We start from the raw sequence: 14,708 nt of genomic DNA on the forward strand, positions 1-14,708 counted from the left end.
ACCTGGTCAGGGAGAACTCTGGGTCCTACAGACCAGTTTACCTGGTGATGTGACCTGGTCAGGGAGAACTCTGGGTCCTACACACCAGTTTACCTGGTGATGTGACATGGTCAGGGAGAACTCTGGTCCCTGGACCAGTTTACCTGGTGATGTGACCTGGTCAGGGAAAACTCCATGGCCCTACTTATTGAAGCTGATTACAACAACAACAATAGCCTCCATCTTACAGAAAACACCAGCTTCTATCCATATGGTATAGTGTACATAGCACTATGCCTGCAGCACTAGACTACAGCCAGTCAGCTGTACTCAGCAAGCTGGTTAGTTCCTTCTGGTCTAGATCAGTCTTTAAATATAGTCTCTCTCATGGGCTGTCTCGAGAAAACATGAGCTGACATCACTCTCCCCTGAAACACACTGGTAACACAACAAACTAACCCCGTGTTCAGAGAGAGAGGACAAGAAATAGAGAGAGAATGCAGGGAGAGAGAGAATGCAGGGAGAGAGAGAGACAGAGGGTGAGAGAAAAAGAAGAGGGAGAGAAAGAGAGAGGGTGAGAGAAAGAGAGAGAAAGGAGAGAAAGAGAGAGAGAAAGAGATGGAAAGGAGAGAAAGAGAGAGAGAAAGAGATGGAAAGGCAGAGTGCTGGAGAGAGATGTTTATTGTTGTTGTGATAGAGTAGTGTTACACTAGTGTTGGAACCAGCTAACCCACATGAGACAGATGACAACAATATGCCCTCCGGGGACATCACCTGTCATTAGTTCATAGGTTTAGGCTGTGGCTCACACACAATCAAAACAAAAACACACAGTTACATGTACGCCCATTCTCACGTAGGCAGGCACACACACACACACACTTACAACCCTTCAACATAGACATTTTCAGACAAAAGACACACACCAAACACACAGGTGAAGTTTAAAGCAGAGAGACTCTGTGCTCGTCTCCTGATCTCTCGGCAGCTGGTATAAAAGCGCGCCAGAGACCCCGCGGTGGCATGTGCTGAATGTGGATCCCATTTAACACTTTAAATAGGACAGGGCTACACCAGCGGACACACTGCTGGAGTGTTGCTGTGGTCTCTGTCACAACGTCAGTGTGTGTTATCCCCCAAGGGGTTTGACATGGCAGCCGCCGGCAGAAAAGCAGGGAAACTCTCATTCACAGACAGAATGTCCAATTCCCAACAACTGGTGAACAATATCAATTGTCCTCTTGATGTCAAAATGAGCTTCAGGCCAGATGCACCTCTCTGTTTCTCCCCCCACCATACACACAGTCCTACTCCTCACTTACAGGACTCTGTAGTATCTGTGTGACTCTCCTCTCTATCCCCCCCCCCCTCTCACTTACAGGACTCTGTAGTATCTGTGTGACTCTCCCCTCTATCTCACTTACAGGACTCTGTAGTATCCTCCCCTCTCTCTTACAGGACTCTCACTTACAGGACTCTGTAGTATCTGTGTGACTCTCCTCTCTATCCCCCTCTCTCTCTCTCACAGGACTCTGTAGTATCTGTGTGACTCTCTCTCTCACTTACAGGACTCTGTAGTATCTGTGTGACTCTCCTCTCTATCCCCCCCCCCTCTCTCTCCCCTCTCTCTCTTACTTACAGGACTCTGTAGTATCTGTGTGACTCTCTTCTTCTGTTCCATCATATTGAAGTCCTGTCTGAGGTCAGGTGACATGTTCCTCTCTCTCAGGTACTCGGGGTCGTTGGGGTCGATGCGGTCAAAGTATCTTTCCTTAGGACCACCGGGTCCTCCACCGCCGCTGGGCGTGGGAGGGGTGGTCACCACGGCGTGATGGCCTCCTGCGCTCATGCCTGCTTCCTACGCTGCTCTGATCGAGCTCAGCTTCTCACTGGAAGGAGAGAGAGAGAGAGGTTTAGAATAGAGATCTGACAGTTTGAGTTGCATCATTCAAGTTGCTTGAGAAAATGTCACTTGCAACCTGTAACTGCAACAGTAATTGTGTCCAAATTGCTTTGTGTGACAGCGGTTTTACACTGAACTAAACTAAAAGACGCAATGGAAATGGGACAGATGTTGAAAAACAATGGAAATGGGACAGATATGTTGAAAAACAAGTCCAGAACATGTAGTTCCCAACTTCCCATTTAGTGGTGGAAAGGTTTATCACCTCAAAGGGAACATTTATTCTGCAGAAGACTAATTTGCCAGACTGTGGGAAAACACTAGTTTTAAGTCCTGTTGCAAACTACTATTGAGCACAGATGCAGAGCCCCAAGTTATGAATGCACTAAGTCTATTCCTGTGGGAAACAACTGTTACAACTAAAAGGAATCCAAACTAGCATGAACCATTGACTTTAAAAGAATCCAAACTAGCATGAACCATTGACTTTAAAAGAATCCAAACTAGCATGAACCATTGACTTTAAAAGAATCCAAACTAGCATGAACCGTTGACTTTAAAAGAATCCAAACTAGTGGCAAACAGACAAGTCAAAGAGGACTTTCACTGCAAAATAAGTTAAATCCTCTGAACAGCAACCAGTCACTTTAACCAAACTGCATGCTAAACAGACTGTGGGACATGAGTATGCAGAGCCCCAGGTCAAGTGTCAACACAAAGTCAATTCACTTGACCATGACCTTTTCTGAAGAAGCCATTCCTATGACATTACTCTTCAAACAGAGAGATAAACAGACAGACGTACAGGATAACAGGTGACAGTGACATGTCCCACAGGGGACAGACGGACAGAGAGGAAACAACAGCAACGTGTCTGCCAAGCAGGAAGAGGATGCTCATCTTATCAGGTCGTCTGCTGTGGGAAACGTTGCTCTGTGATTGGTCAACGATCTGACGCCAGCAACAGGAGTCAGGACCCGCTCTGACTCTGGACAGATTTTTGTTTCCATCGTACACACACACACACACACACACACACACACACACACACACACACACACACACACACACACACACACACACACACATCTATACGGAACACGCTCCAGAGTGGGAAAGAAAGACAAACAAAGCGAACGAGAGAGAAAGACTCATATTTTGTTCGCCCATCAGGGTCATGACTGGGTTAGTGAATATATTCCCCTGACTGTTGCCTCACCCTGTTCCAGTTGGCATGACAACACACAACAGTTGGAAACAGCTATAGTACGTCATGTGTTATTGACTCTCCTGAACCACTTGTTGCCATGCCAAATGAAGGAGAGCGCACAACAACGTCTGCAAAAGGGCCATGGATTTAATGACGGAATGAATTGGAAAGATCAACTAACGAGACAGAGAGTGTAAGAAACCATCTCCCAGGTTGCTTTTGCGGCGTGGCTGTGGAGGTTAAAGGCTTCCGAATGCGTCGGTTCGGCTGGCGCCGAGGAGAGTGTGCCCACATACTCTCTTCAAAGACCTACGCTTGAAAAAGCAAAAATCGTCAATAGTACCGTTTGTCCATCTTGAAATGACGTAGCCAGTATACACTTCCTCAAAATAGTCTGAATTCATCTAAGATAACTCAAGAACTGTCATTCATTTTAACGTTTCTGCCGAGGAGATCTTAGTCACCCAATTCTACATGTGACTAAAATGTTCGGTGCAATATCTCTCTTCGGCCTGCCTCGAGAAAAATAGTTGTGTGTACAAACAGCCGGGAAAAAAACAACTGTTGCCGAAGACCAAAACGTCACAAAATGTAGTCAGAATATATGCATGAACTGGTCCAGATGGGAAGCATGCAGATCGCCTTGAGGTTAAGCCTTGTATTAGAGACGGGAGGGGCAGTATTAGATACGGGAGGGGCAGTATTAGATACGGGAGGGGCAGTATTAGAGATGGGAGGGGCAGTATTAGAGATGGGAGGGGCAGTATTAGAGATGGGAGGGGCAGTATTAGAGATGGGAGGGGCAGTATTAGAGATGGGAGGGGCAGTATTAGAGATGGGAGGGGCAGTATTAGAGATGGGAGGGGCAGTATTAGAGATGGGAGGGGCAGTATTAGAGATGGGAGGGGCAGATTAGAGATGGGAGGGGCAGTATTAGAGATGGGAGGGGCAGTATTAGAGATGGGAGGGGCATTATTAGAGATGGGAGGGGCAGTATTAGAGATGGGAGGGGTAGAGAGCAGGCTGGCCTCAACCAGATGGCTTGAGGTTTCCACCCAACAGAGAGCGACCACTACAGCTGGAACTGTTTTCACACACAGACAGACAGAGACAGAGAGAGAGAGAATGTAAACATATGTTTCCCATGACAATAAAAAACATTGAATTGAATTGAGCGAGAAAGCGAGAGACCTCTACAGCTGGGATTGTTTACCAATCACTCTAGTCACATGACCGCAGGCCACTTAAGAGGGTTACCCTAGCAGCAGAGAAAGATCTACTGTACCTGCAGTCTCTCTCTCTCTCTCTCTCCCTCCCTTTATTTTCTCCCTGTCTCTTTCCCTTCCTTTCTCTTTCAGTCTCTTTTTGCCCAAGTCCTCCATCCCTTGGGTTTGAACCAGGGAGGGAGTTAGGGATAGAGGAATAAATGGATGGAGAGAGAGAGAAGGTAGTTTCTTTTCTTTGCTGCTCTGCGTTGCTAAGCTGATCCTTCAGGTCTAATGGAATTTAACAAGATGTTTCAGATTAAGAGCCACAACGCATAGCTCTGGGCTCCCCTGTAGTCTGGATCCGACCCAGTGTGTTGAACAACGCACAGCTCTGGGCTCCCCTGTAGTCTGGATCCGACCCAGTGTGTTGAACAACGCACAGCTCTGGGCTCCCCTGTAGTCTGGACCCGACCCAGTGTGTTGAACAACGCACAGCTCTGGGCTCCCTGTAGTCTCCGACCCAGTGTGTTGAACAACGCACAGCTCTGGGCTCCCTGTAGTCTGGATCCGACCCAGTGTGTTGAACAACGCACAGCTCTGGGCTCCCCTGTAGTCTGGACCCGACCCAGTGTGTTGAACAACGCACAGCTCTGGGCTCCCCTGTAGTCTGGACCCGACCCAGTGTGTTGAACAACGCACAGCTCTGGGCTCCCCTGTAGTCTGGACCCGACCCAGTGTGTTGAACAACGCACAGCTCTGGGCTCCCCTGGCTGGACCCGACCCAGTGTGTTGAACAACGCACAGTCTGGAGTCTGGACCCGACCCAGTGTGTTGAACAACGCACAGCTCTGGGTCTGGACCCGACCCAGTGTGTTGAACAACGCACAGCTCTGCTCCCCTGAGTCTGGACCCGACCCAGTGTGTTGAACAACGCACAGCTCTGGGCTCCCCTGTAGTCTGGACCCAGTGTGTTGAACCGACCCAGTGTGTTGAACAACGCACAGCTCTGGGCTCCCCTGTAGTCTGACCCAACCCAGTGTCTGGAGCTCTGGGCTCCCTGTAGTCTGGATCTGAACAACGAAGCTCACCCAGTGTGTTGAACAACGCACAGCTCTGGGCTCTGGACCCGACCCAGTGTGTTAGTCTCTGGACCCGACCCAGTGTGTTGAACAACGCACAGCCCAACCCAGTGTGTTGAACAACGCACAGCTCTGGGCTCCCCTGTAGTCTGGGGACCCAGTGTGTTGAACAACGCACAGCCCTGTAGTCTGGACCCGACCCAGTGTGTTGAACAACGCACAGTCTGGACCCGACCCAGTGTGTTGAACAACGCACAGCTCTGGGCTCCCCTGTAGTCTGGACCCAACCCAGTGTGTTGAACAACGCACAGCTCTGGGCTCCCCTGTAGTCTGGACCCAACCCAGTGTGTTGAACAACGCACAGCTCTGGGCTCCCCTGTAGTCTGGATCCGACCCAGTGTGTTGAACAACGCACAGCTCTGGGCTACTCTGTAGTCTGGACCCAACCCTGTGTGCGTGTTTCAATGGGACTGCATAGACTGGTGGTGTCATGACGTGGCCCTCTTTGGGTATAGCAAGTCTCTCACTCTTACACCCACGTTCTGTTATCTCAGGTCGTAAATTCCTGAAGGAGACTCTCTCCCTCATGCAGTATAGAGAGAGAAAGCTTCACAGTAGAACAAAGGAACTTCTACATCACAGAACTTGAGAACTGAACAATATCCATGTTTTGGAGAATGTGTAAACGGTCGGTGGAGAATCCAGCTACGACCCGGTCCATTTTGTGTAATGTTTGTGACCTCATGAGAGACAGTACAGCCACATTACCATAACTCTGTTTATACAAGAGTCTCCGTTATGAGTTTCGCATCTAATTATTGTATAAAATGAACGAGTAAAGATGAAACTATTTGTGAAATTATGTAATGTGATTTTAAACGATTTAATGAAAGAGAATCCAATTCTCTTTATCCTGTTGAGTGTAGGGGGCAGTATTTTGATGTTTGGATGAAAAACGTACCCAAATGAAACGGCCTATTTCTCAGGCCCAGAATATGCATATAATTGTCAGATTATACCAGATACTCCAACCAGATTCCTTTTCCTATGGCTTCCCCATGGTGTGAACAGTCTTTAGACATAGTTTCAAGCTTTTATTTTGAAAAATGAGCGAGAAAGATCACATCGCGTCATTGTATGGCTGGGTGCCAGCAGCGTTTTACTCTCCTATTGAAGAAGCTACAGTCCGGTTGAAATATTATCGATTATATATTGTAAAAACACCCTGGGGATTGATTATAAAAAACGTTTGACATGTTTCTACGTACTTTACGGATACTATTTGGAATTTGTCTGCCTGGTAGTGACCGCTCGAGCCTGTGGATTTCTGAACATAAGGCGCCAACCAAATGGAGGTATTTTGGATATAAAAATAATCTTTATGGAACAAAAGGAACATTTGTGTAACTGGGAGTCTCGTGAGTGCAAACATCCGAAGATCATCAAAGGTAAGCGATTCATTTTATTGCTTTTCTGACCAATCTACTTGGCTGCTAGCTGTTTGTAATGTTTTGTCTACCTAGAGAGATGTCCTTACATAAACGCTTGGTATGCTTTCGCCGAAAAGCTTTTTTGAAATCTGACACGACAGGTGGATTAACAACACGCTAAACTGTGTTTTGCTATATTGCACTTGTGATTTCATGAAAATTAAATATTTTTAGTATCCATTGTAACCAAAGACTTTGTGGAAGAGAGAGACGGGCGCATGAACTTTCCAACAGAAAGACGGACGATTCCAACAGAGATCACGACGACACACTGAGCGTAAATATATATTGATTGCAATTATTCCCGAATGAGTGAGCGTATATGTGCAAAGGATTAGCATTTCAATTATTATAATTATCAGCTGTGTAGTGACTCTCGTCTTTCCCGGCCTTCTCAGTCCACACCCACTTCCCTTATCATTTCCTTGTAACCATATATATTGTTGTTTGTTTATGCATTTCTGTGATTATTTAGTTAGTTAGTAAATAAATGATTAAGACAATTGATGGATGGATGATTCATAGCAAAGACTGGGTGCGTACAGATAACCAACAACTTTCGACGTTTGGAATGAGACTAACGTGAGGTAAAGAATGATTCATTAATTAGAAGACTAAATTGGTCAGATTTTAAAATATCTGAAAAGTTATATTAGGAAAATTATAATTTTGTAATCTGAAGATTTTCCTTGGTGCCCCGACTTCCTGGTTGTCACGACTCCTACCGAAGGTGGCTCCTCTTCCTGTTCGGGCGGCGCTCGGCGGTCGTCATCACTGGTCTACTAGCTGCCACCGATCCTTTTCTGTTGGTTTTGTCTTATTGGTTACACCTGTTTCTTGTTTAGGTTTTTAGTTGGGCTATTTAAGCCGGTATGACCCGCCTGCTCTTAGTGCGGGCTTATTTTCTTCACTGTGTTTATGTGTGGTAGTGTGTTTAGTTTTTTTGGTTTTCTTCGGACTTGTTAGGTCCTGGTTTTGGGTTATCGTGTATGTGCACCCAGCGTTTTGGCGTTTACGATTTTCCCTGTGCCAATTGAAACGCCTTCTCCGTACCTTCAGCCTCCGGCCCCTGACTCCGCACCCACTACGCCTAAGTGTGTCACACTGGTTAATTATATTTACATGAGTAAGTTAGTTTAATCATGTAATAATAACTACAGAGAATTGATTTGATAAAATAAGTCTTCACTTTAATAATGCCAAAGACACGACAGTGGTTACTTCAGCCTCCTGCAAGTTCCTCTCTGTGTTGCTATAATAGTTTTAACTTACAGTAGGGGACCTTGTATGGACACAAAGCAAGATGAATGATCGCTTTATGACTATTATAAGACACTATTAATACGTTTCCCTCAAAGAGCTAATGTCCATAGTACCAGTCTGTCTGTAGGTACACTACATGGTTGAGCCAAACTCCAGTAGGAATATCATGTGTACATAGTACCAGTCTGTCTGTAGGTACATTACATGTTTGAGCCAAACTCCAGTAGGAATATCATGTGTACATAGTACCAGTCTGTCTGTAGGTACATTACATGTTTGAGCCAAACTCCAGTAGGAATATCATGTGTACATAGTACCAGTCTGTCTGTAGGTACATTACATGTTTGAGCCAAACTCCAGTAGGTATATCATGTGTACATAGTACCAGTCTGTCTGTAGGTACACTACATGTTTGAGCCAAACTCCAGTAGGAATATCATGTGTACATAGTACCAGTCAGTTAGTATATAAAAAAGACTATTACAAGTGAAAGACGACATAGATTCAAAGCCAATGTAGTGACAGGTTGTTTGATAGTCTGACCAAATAGGCCATCGCCATGACACCGGAGACAAGTGCATGCTGAACATTCCGATGCCATGCCATGCCCAGCTGACCAATGAGCTGACACTTGTGACCCTGAGAGGGGAATGGCTTAGGGGATGACATGAGTTAACGAGTTTACAACGTTGTCATGACAACAAGAGAGCCAAATAAGGCCGATAGTGCATCCGACAGCAGGGTTTCCCACGCTGCAATTTAAATAGACAATATGAGACTTACTATCCTGTCTAATATAATATGGACTGTAATGTAGGACTACAGTATATGAGACTTACTATCCTGTCTAATATAATATGGACTGTAATGTAGGACTACAGTATATGAGACTTAATATCCTGTCTAATATAATATGGACTGTAATGTAGGACTATAGTATATGAGACTTACTATCCTGTCTAATATGGACTGTAATGTAGGACTACAGTATATGAGACTTAATATCCTGTCTAATATGGACTGTAATGTAGGACTACAGTATATGAGACTTACTATCCTGTCTAATATAATATGGACTGTAATGTAGGACTACAGTATATGAGACTTAATATCCTGTCTAATATAATATGGACTGTAATGTAGGACTACAGTATATGAGACTTAATATCCTGTCTAATATAATATGGACTGTAATGTAGGACTACAGTATATGAGACTTAATATCCTGTCTAATATAATATGGACTGTAATGTAGGACTATTAGTATATGAGACTTAATATCATGTCTAATATAATATGGACTGTAATGTAGGACTACAGTATATGAGACTTAATATCATGTCTAATATAATATGGACTGTAATGTAGGACTATAGTATATGAGACTTAATATCCTGTCTAATATAATATGGACTGTAATGTAGGACTACAGTATATGAGACTTAATATCCTGTCTAATATAATATGGACTGTAATGTAGGACTACAGTATATGAGACTTAATATCCTGTCTAATATGGACTGTAATGTAGGACTACAGTATATGAGACTTAATATCCTGTCTAATATAATATGGACTGTAATGTAGGACTACAGTATATGAGACTTAATATCCTGTCTAACATGGACTGTAATGTAGGACTACAGTATATGAGACTTAATATCCTGTCTAATATAATATGGACTGTAATGTAGGACTACAGTATATGAGACTTAATATCCTGTCTAATATAATATGGACTGTAATGTAGGACTACAGTATATGAGACTTACTATCCTGTCTAATATAATATGGACTGTAATGTAGGACTACAGTATATGAGACTTACTATCCTGTCTAATATAATATGGACTGTAATGTAGGACTACAGTATATGAGACTTAATATCCTGTCTAATATAATATGGACTGTAATGTAGGACTACAGTATATGAGACTTACTATCCTGTCTAATATAATATGGACTGTAATGTAGGACTACAGTATATGAGACTTACTATCCTGTCTAATATAATATGGACTGTAATGTAGGACTACAGTATATGAGACTTAATATCCTGTCTAATATGGACTGTAATGTAGGACTACAGTATATGAGACTTAATATCCTGTCTAACATGGACTGTAATGTAGGACTACAGTATATGAGACTTACTATCCTGTCTAATATAATATGGACTGTAATGTAGGACTACAGTATATGAGACTTAATATCATGTCTAATATAATATGGACTGTAATGTAGGACTACAGTATATGAGACTTAATATCCTGTCTAATATAATATGGACTGTAATGTAGGACTACAGTATATGAGACTTACTATCCTGTCTAATATAATATGGACTGTAATGTAGGACTATAGTATATGAGACTTACTATCCTGTCTAATTTGGACTGTAATGTAGGACTATAGTATATGAGACTAAATATCATGTCTAATATAATATGGACTGTAATGTAGGACTACAGTATATGAGACTAAATATCATGTCTAATATAATATGAACTGTAATGTAGGACTACAGTATATGAGACTTAATATCATGTCTAATATAATATGGACTGTAATGTAGGACTACAGTATATGAGACTTAATATCCTGTCTAATATGGACTGTAATGTAGGACTATAGTATATGAGACTTACTATCCTGTCTAATATAATATGGACTGTAATGTAGGACTATAGTATATGAGACTTACTATCATGTCTAATATAAAATGGACTGTAATGTAGGACTACAGTATATGAGACTTACTATCCTGTCTAATTTGGACTGTAATGTAGGACTGCAGTATATGAGACTTAATATCATGTCTAATATAATATGGACTGTAATGTAGGACTACAGTATATGAGACTTACTATCCTGTCTAATATAATATGGACTGTAATGTAGGACTACAGTATATGAGACTTAATATCCTGTCTAATATAATATGGACTGTAATGTAGGACTACAGTATATGAGACTTACTATCCTGTCTAATATAATATGGACTGTAATGTAGGACTACAGTATATGAGACTTAATATCCTGTCTAATATAATATGGACTGTAATGTAGGACTACAGTATATGAGACTTACTATCCTGTCTAATATAATATGGACTGTAATGTAGGACTACAGTATATGAGACTTAATATCCTGTCTAATATGGACTGTAATGTAGGACTACAGTATATGAGACTTAATATCCTGTCTAATATGGACTGTAATGTAGGACTTAGTATATGAGACTTACTATCCTGTCTAATATGGACTGTAATGTAGGACTACAGTATATGAGACTTACTATCCTGTCTAATATAATATGGACTGTAATGTAGGACTACAGTATATGAGACTTACTATCCTGTCTAATATGGACTGTAATGTAGGACTACAGTATATGAGACTTAATATCCTGTCTAATATGGACTGTAATGTAGGACTACAGTATATGAGACTTACTATCCTGTCTAATATGGACTGTAATGTAGGACTACAGTATATGAGACTTAATATCCTGTCTAACATGGACTGTAATGTAGGACTACAGTATATGAGACTTACTATCCTGTCTAATATGGACTGTAATGTAGGACTACAGTATATGAGACTTAATATCCTGTCTAATATAATATGGACTGTAATGTAGGACTATAGTATATGAGACTTAATATCCTGACTGTAATGTAGGACTATAGTATATGAGACTTAATATCCTGTCTAATATAATATGGACTGTAATGTAGGACTACAGTATATGAGACTTAATATCCTGTCTAATATGGACTGTAATGTAGGACTACAGTATATGAGACTTACTATCCTGTCTAATATGGACTGTAATGTAGGACTACAGTATATGAGACTTAATATCCTGTCTAATATAATATGGACTGTAATGTAGGACTATAGTATATGAGACTTACTATCCTGTCTAATATAATATGAACTGTAATGTAGGACTACAGTATATGAGACTTAATATCCTGTCTAATATGGACTGTAATGTAGGACTACAGTATGAGACTTAATATCCTGTCTAATATAATATGGACTGTAATGTAGGACTACAGTATATGAGACTTTTATGTTAACCTGTATGACATTTAGGAAGGTCAACATTGCGTCAGCTTCTTGATATCAAGCCACTGCTCCACTTAGGCTTGGCTGGAGCTGACATGACTCTCTTTATCAGCTGAATCATCACACATTGGAACACTTATGTTTCTTCTATGGCAGAACTCCAAACCAACCTTCTCCCTCCCTCCCTCCCTCCCTCCCCTCCCTCCCTCCCTCCCTCCCTCCCCTCCCTCCCTCCCTCCCTCCCTCCCTCCCTCCCTCCCTCCCTCCCCTCCCTCCCCCCCTCCCCCTCCCCTCCTCCCCCTCCCCTCCCTCCTCCCTCCCTCCCTCCCTCCCTCCCCCTCATCTCCCTCCCCCTCCCTCCCCCTCATCCCTCCCTCCCCCCCCCCCCTCATCTCCCCTCATCCCCCTCATCTCCCTCCCCCCTCACTCCCTCCCCCTCCCCCTCCCCTCATCTCCCTCCCTCCCTCATCCCCTCATCTCCCCCCTCCCTCCCCCCTCATCTCCCTCCCTCCCCCCCTCATCTCCCTCATCTCCCTCCCTCCTCCCCTCCCTCCCTCCCTCCCCCTCATCTCCCCCTCCTCCCTCCCCCTCATCTCCCTCCCCCCCCTCCGATCCTCAACTCTGTAATTTACATGGACATTAATAAAATCCCAGCTAGAAGAATCTGTTCAAGTCAAAGCAGCTGGACAACTCTCCCTGAAGGTTACATAACATAACATTCAATACACCCCCTGTGTGTGTGTGTGTGTGTGTGTGTGTGTGTGTGTGTGTGTGGTATCATTGTGTCTGTATGTGATTGCGTGTGTGTATTAAATTCACCCTTTCCCAAAGCCATGCCCTGGTTTATTGAATGAAACTGCAGAGGGCAGACAGGCTACTATACAGCCAACTATAAAGACACAGGCCTTAGGACTACAACTACCCTGCTGACTACAACTACCCTGCTGACTACAACTACCCTGACTACAGCTACCCCGCTGACTACAACTACCCCGCTGACTAAAACTACCCCGCTGACTACAACTACCCCGCTGACAGTTATACAGTCAATATGTCATTCTATGTGGAGTAGGGATACGAGAGGGAGAGAGAAAGAGAGATTCTATGGGGAGTAGGGATACGAGAGAGAGGGGGAGAGAGAAAGAGAGAGATTCTATGGGGAGTAGGGGTACGAGAGAGAGGCTGAGAGAAAGAGAGAGATTCTATGGGGAGTAGGGGTACGAGAGAGAGAGGGAGAGAGAGAGAGATTCTATGGGGAGTAGGGGTACGAGAGAGAGGGGAGAGAGAAAGAGAGAGATTCTATGGGGAGTAGGGATACGAGAGAGAGGGGAGAGAGAAAGAGAGATTCTATGGGGAGTAGGGATACGAGAGAGAGAGAGGAGGAGAGAGATTCTATGGGAGTAGGGATACGAGAGAGAGAGGAGGAGAGAGATTCTATGGGGAGTAGGGATACGAGAGAGAGAGGAGGAGAGAGAGATTCTATGGGGAGTAGGGATACGAGCGAGAGAGGAGGAGAGAGAGATTCTATGAGGAGTAGGGATACGAGAGAGAGAGAGGAGGAGAGAGATTCTATGAGGAGTAGGGATACGAGAGAGAGAGAGGAGGAGAGAGATTCTATGAGGAGTAGGGATACGAGAGAGAGAGAGGAGGAGAGAGAGATTCTATGGGGAGTAGGGATACGAGAGAGGAGGAGAGAGAGAAATTCTATGCAGAGTAGGGATACGAGAGAGGAGGAGAGAGAGAAAGAGAGAGATTCTATGCAGAGTAGGGATACGAGGGAGAGAGGGACCAGACCAGAATAAAAGAAACAGGCCTTATACTGTAGGAAACCACTAGCAGTGAATTGATAGGGACCTGTTGGTTGGGAGAAACAGATGAAAACAAAAGAGAGGTAGAGACGGAGAAGAGAGACAGTATGAGATCCCGAGAGTGAGAGAGTAAGAGGGAGGGAGGGAGAGAAAGAGAGAGAAAGAGAGAGCATGGTGAACGTGAGAACGACAGAGGACCTGCTGGATGACTGCAATCCTCTGGGGTCAATCCCTAACAGCTGTGGAGTTGCCAAAATAAAGTTGCACAGCCCCTCACCCCCCTTTACCCCCCAGTGTTGACAGACTCCCCCTCTGCTACGAACACAAGTCCCCCAGTATGAATGGAATAACCGCACAACCACAGTAGAACTAGCTAAGCACACACACCTCTTTCACGAGGTATCCCAACGTGTATTGAATACCTACACAACCACAATAGAAGCAGCAGACAGGCTCACACACACACACTTCGGTCAGTGCTTACAACACAAGGCTCCCCGTAAAACCACAACACAACCACAGACCCAGATAAACACAGGACAGCAGTATCTCTGCTCAGTACCCAGTCACAAGATGCCCAGTTCCCAGAGCGCTCCCTCCTGCGCCCTCAATGTTCCCTTTGTCCCCTTCCCAACGTTCCCGTCACTCGGGTCACCCGGCGGGAGTTTCACACAGCATGACATTTAGTTT

General features: G+C 44.0%; 1 protein-coding gene across 7 annotated transcripts in view; it reads right to left on the reverse strand.

Moving 5' to 3' along the window:
- The window catches only part of add3a (adducin 3 (gamma) a), a 154,914-nt gene that overhangs the window by 36,462 nt on the left and 103,744 nt on the right, over positions 1–14,708 (reverse strand). For all 7 annotated transcript variants that reach the window (XM_042304537.1, XM_042304534.1, XM_042304538.1 and 4 more), the window contains one exon: positions 1,619–1,868. In XM_042304537.1, coding sequence (XP_042160471.1) covers positions 1,619–1,828 — 210 coding nt within the window. In that variant the 5' untranslated portion in view covers positions 1,829–1,868. The remainder of the gene's footprint in view (positions 1–1,618; positions 1,869–14,708) is intronic.

This window comes from Oncorhynchus tshawytscha, linkage group LG02 (assembly GCF_018296145.1).
Source record: "Oncorhynchus tshawytscha isolate Ot180627B linkage group LG02, Otsh_v2.0, whole genome shotgun sequence".
NCBI classification, from domain to species: Eukaryota; Metazoa; Chordata; class Actinopteri; order Salmoniformes; family Salmonidae; genus Oncorhynchus; species Oncorhynchus tshawytscha.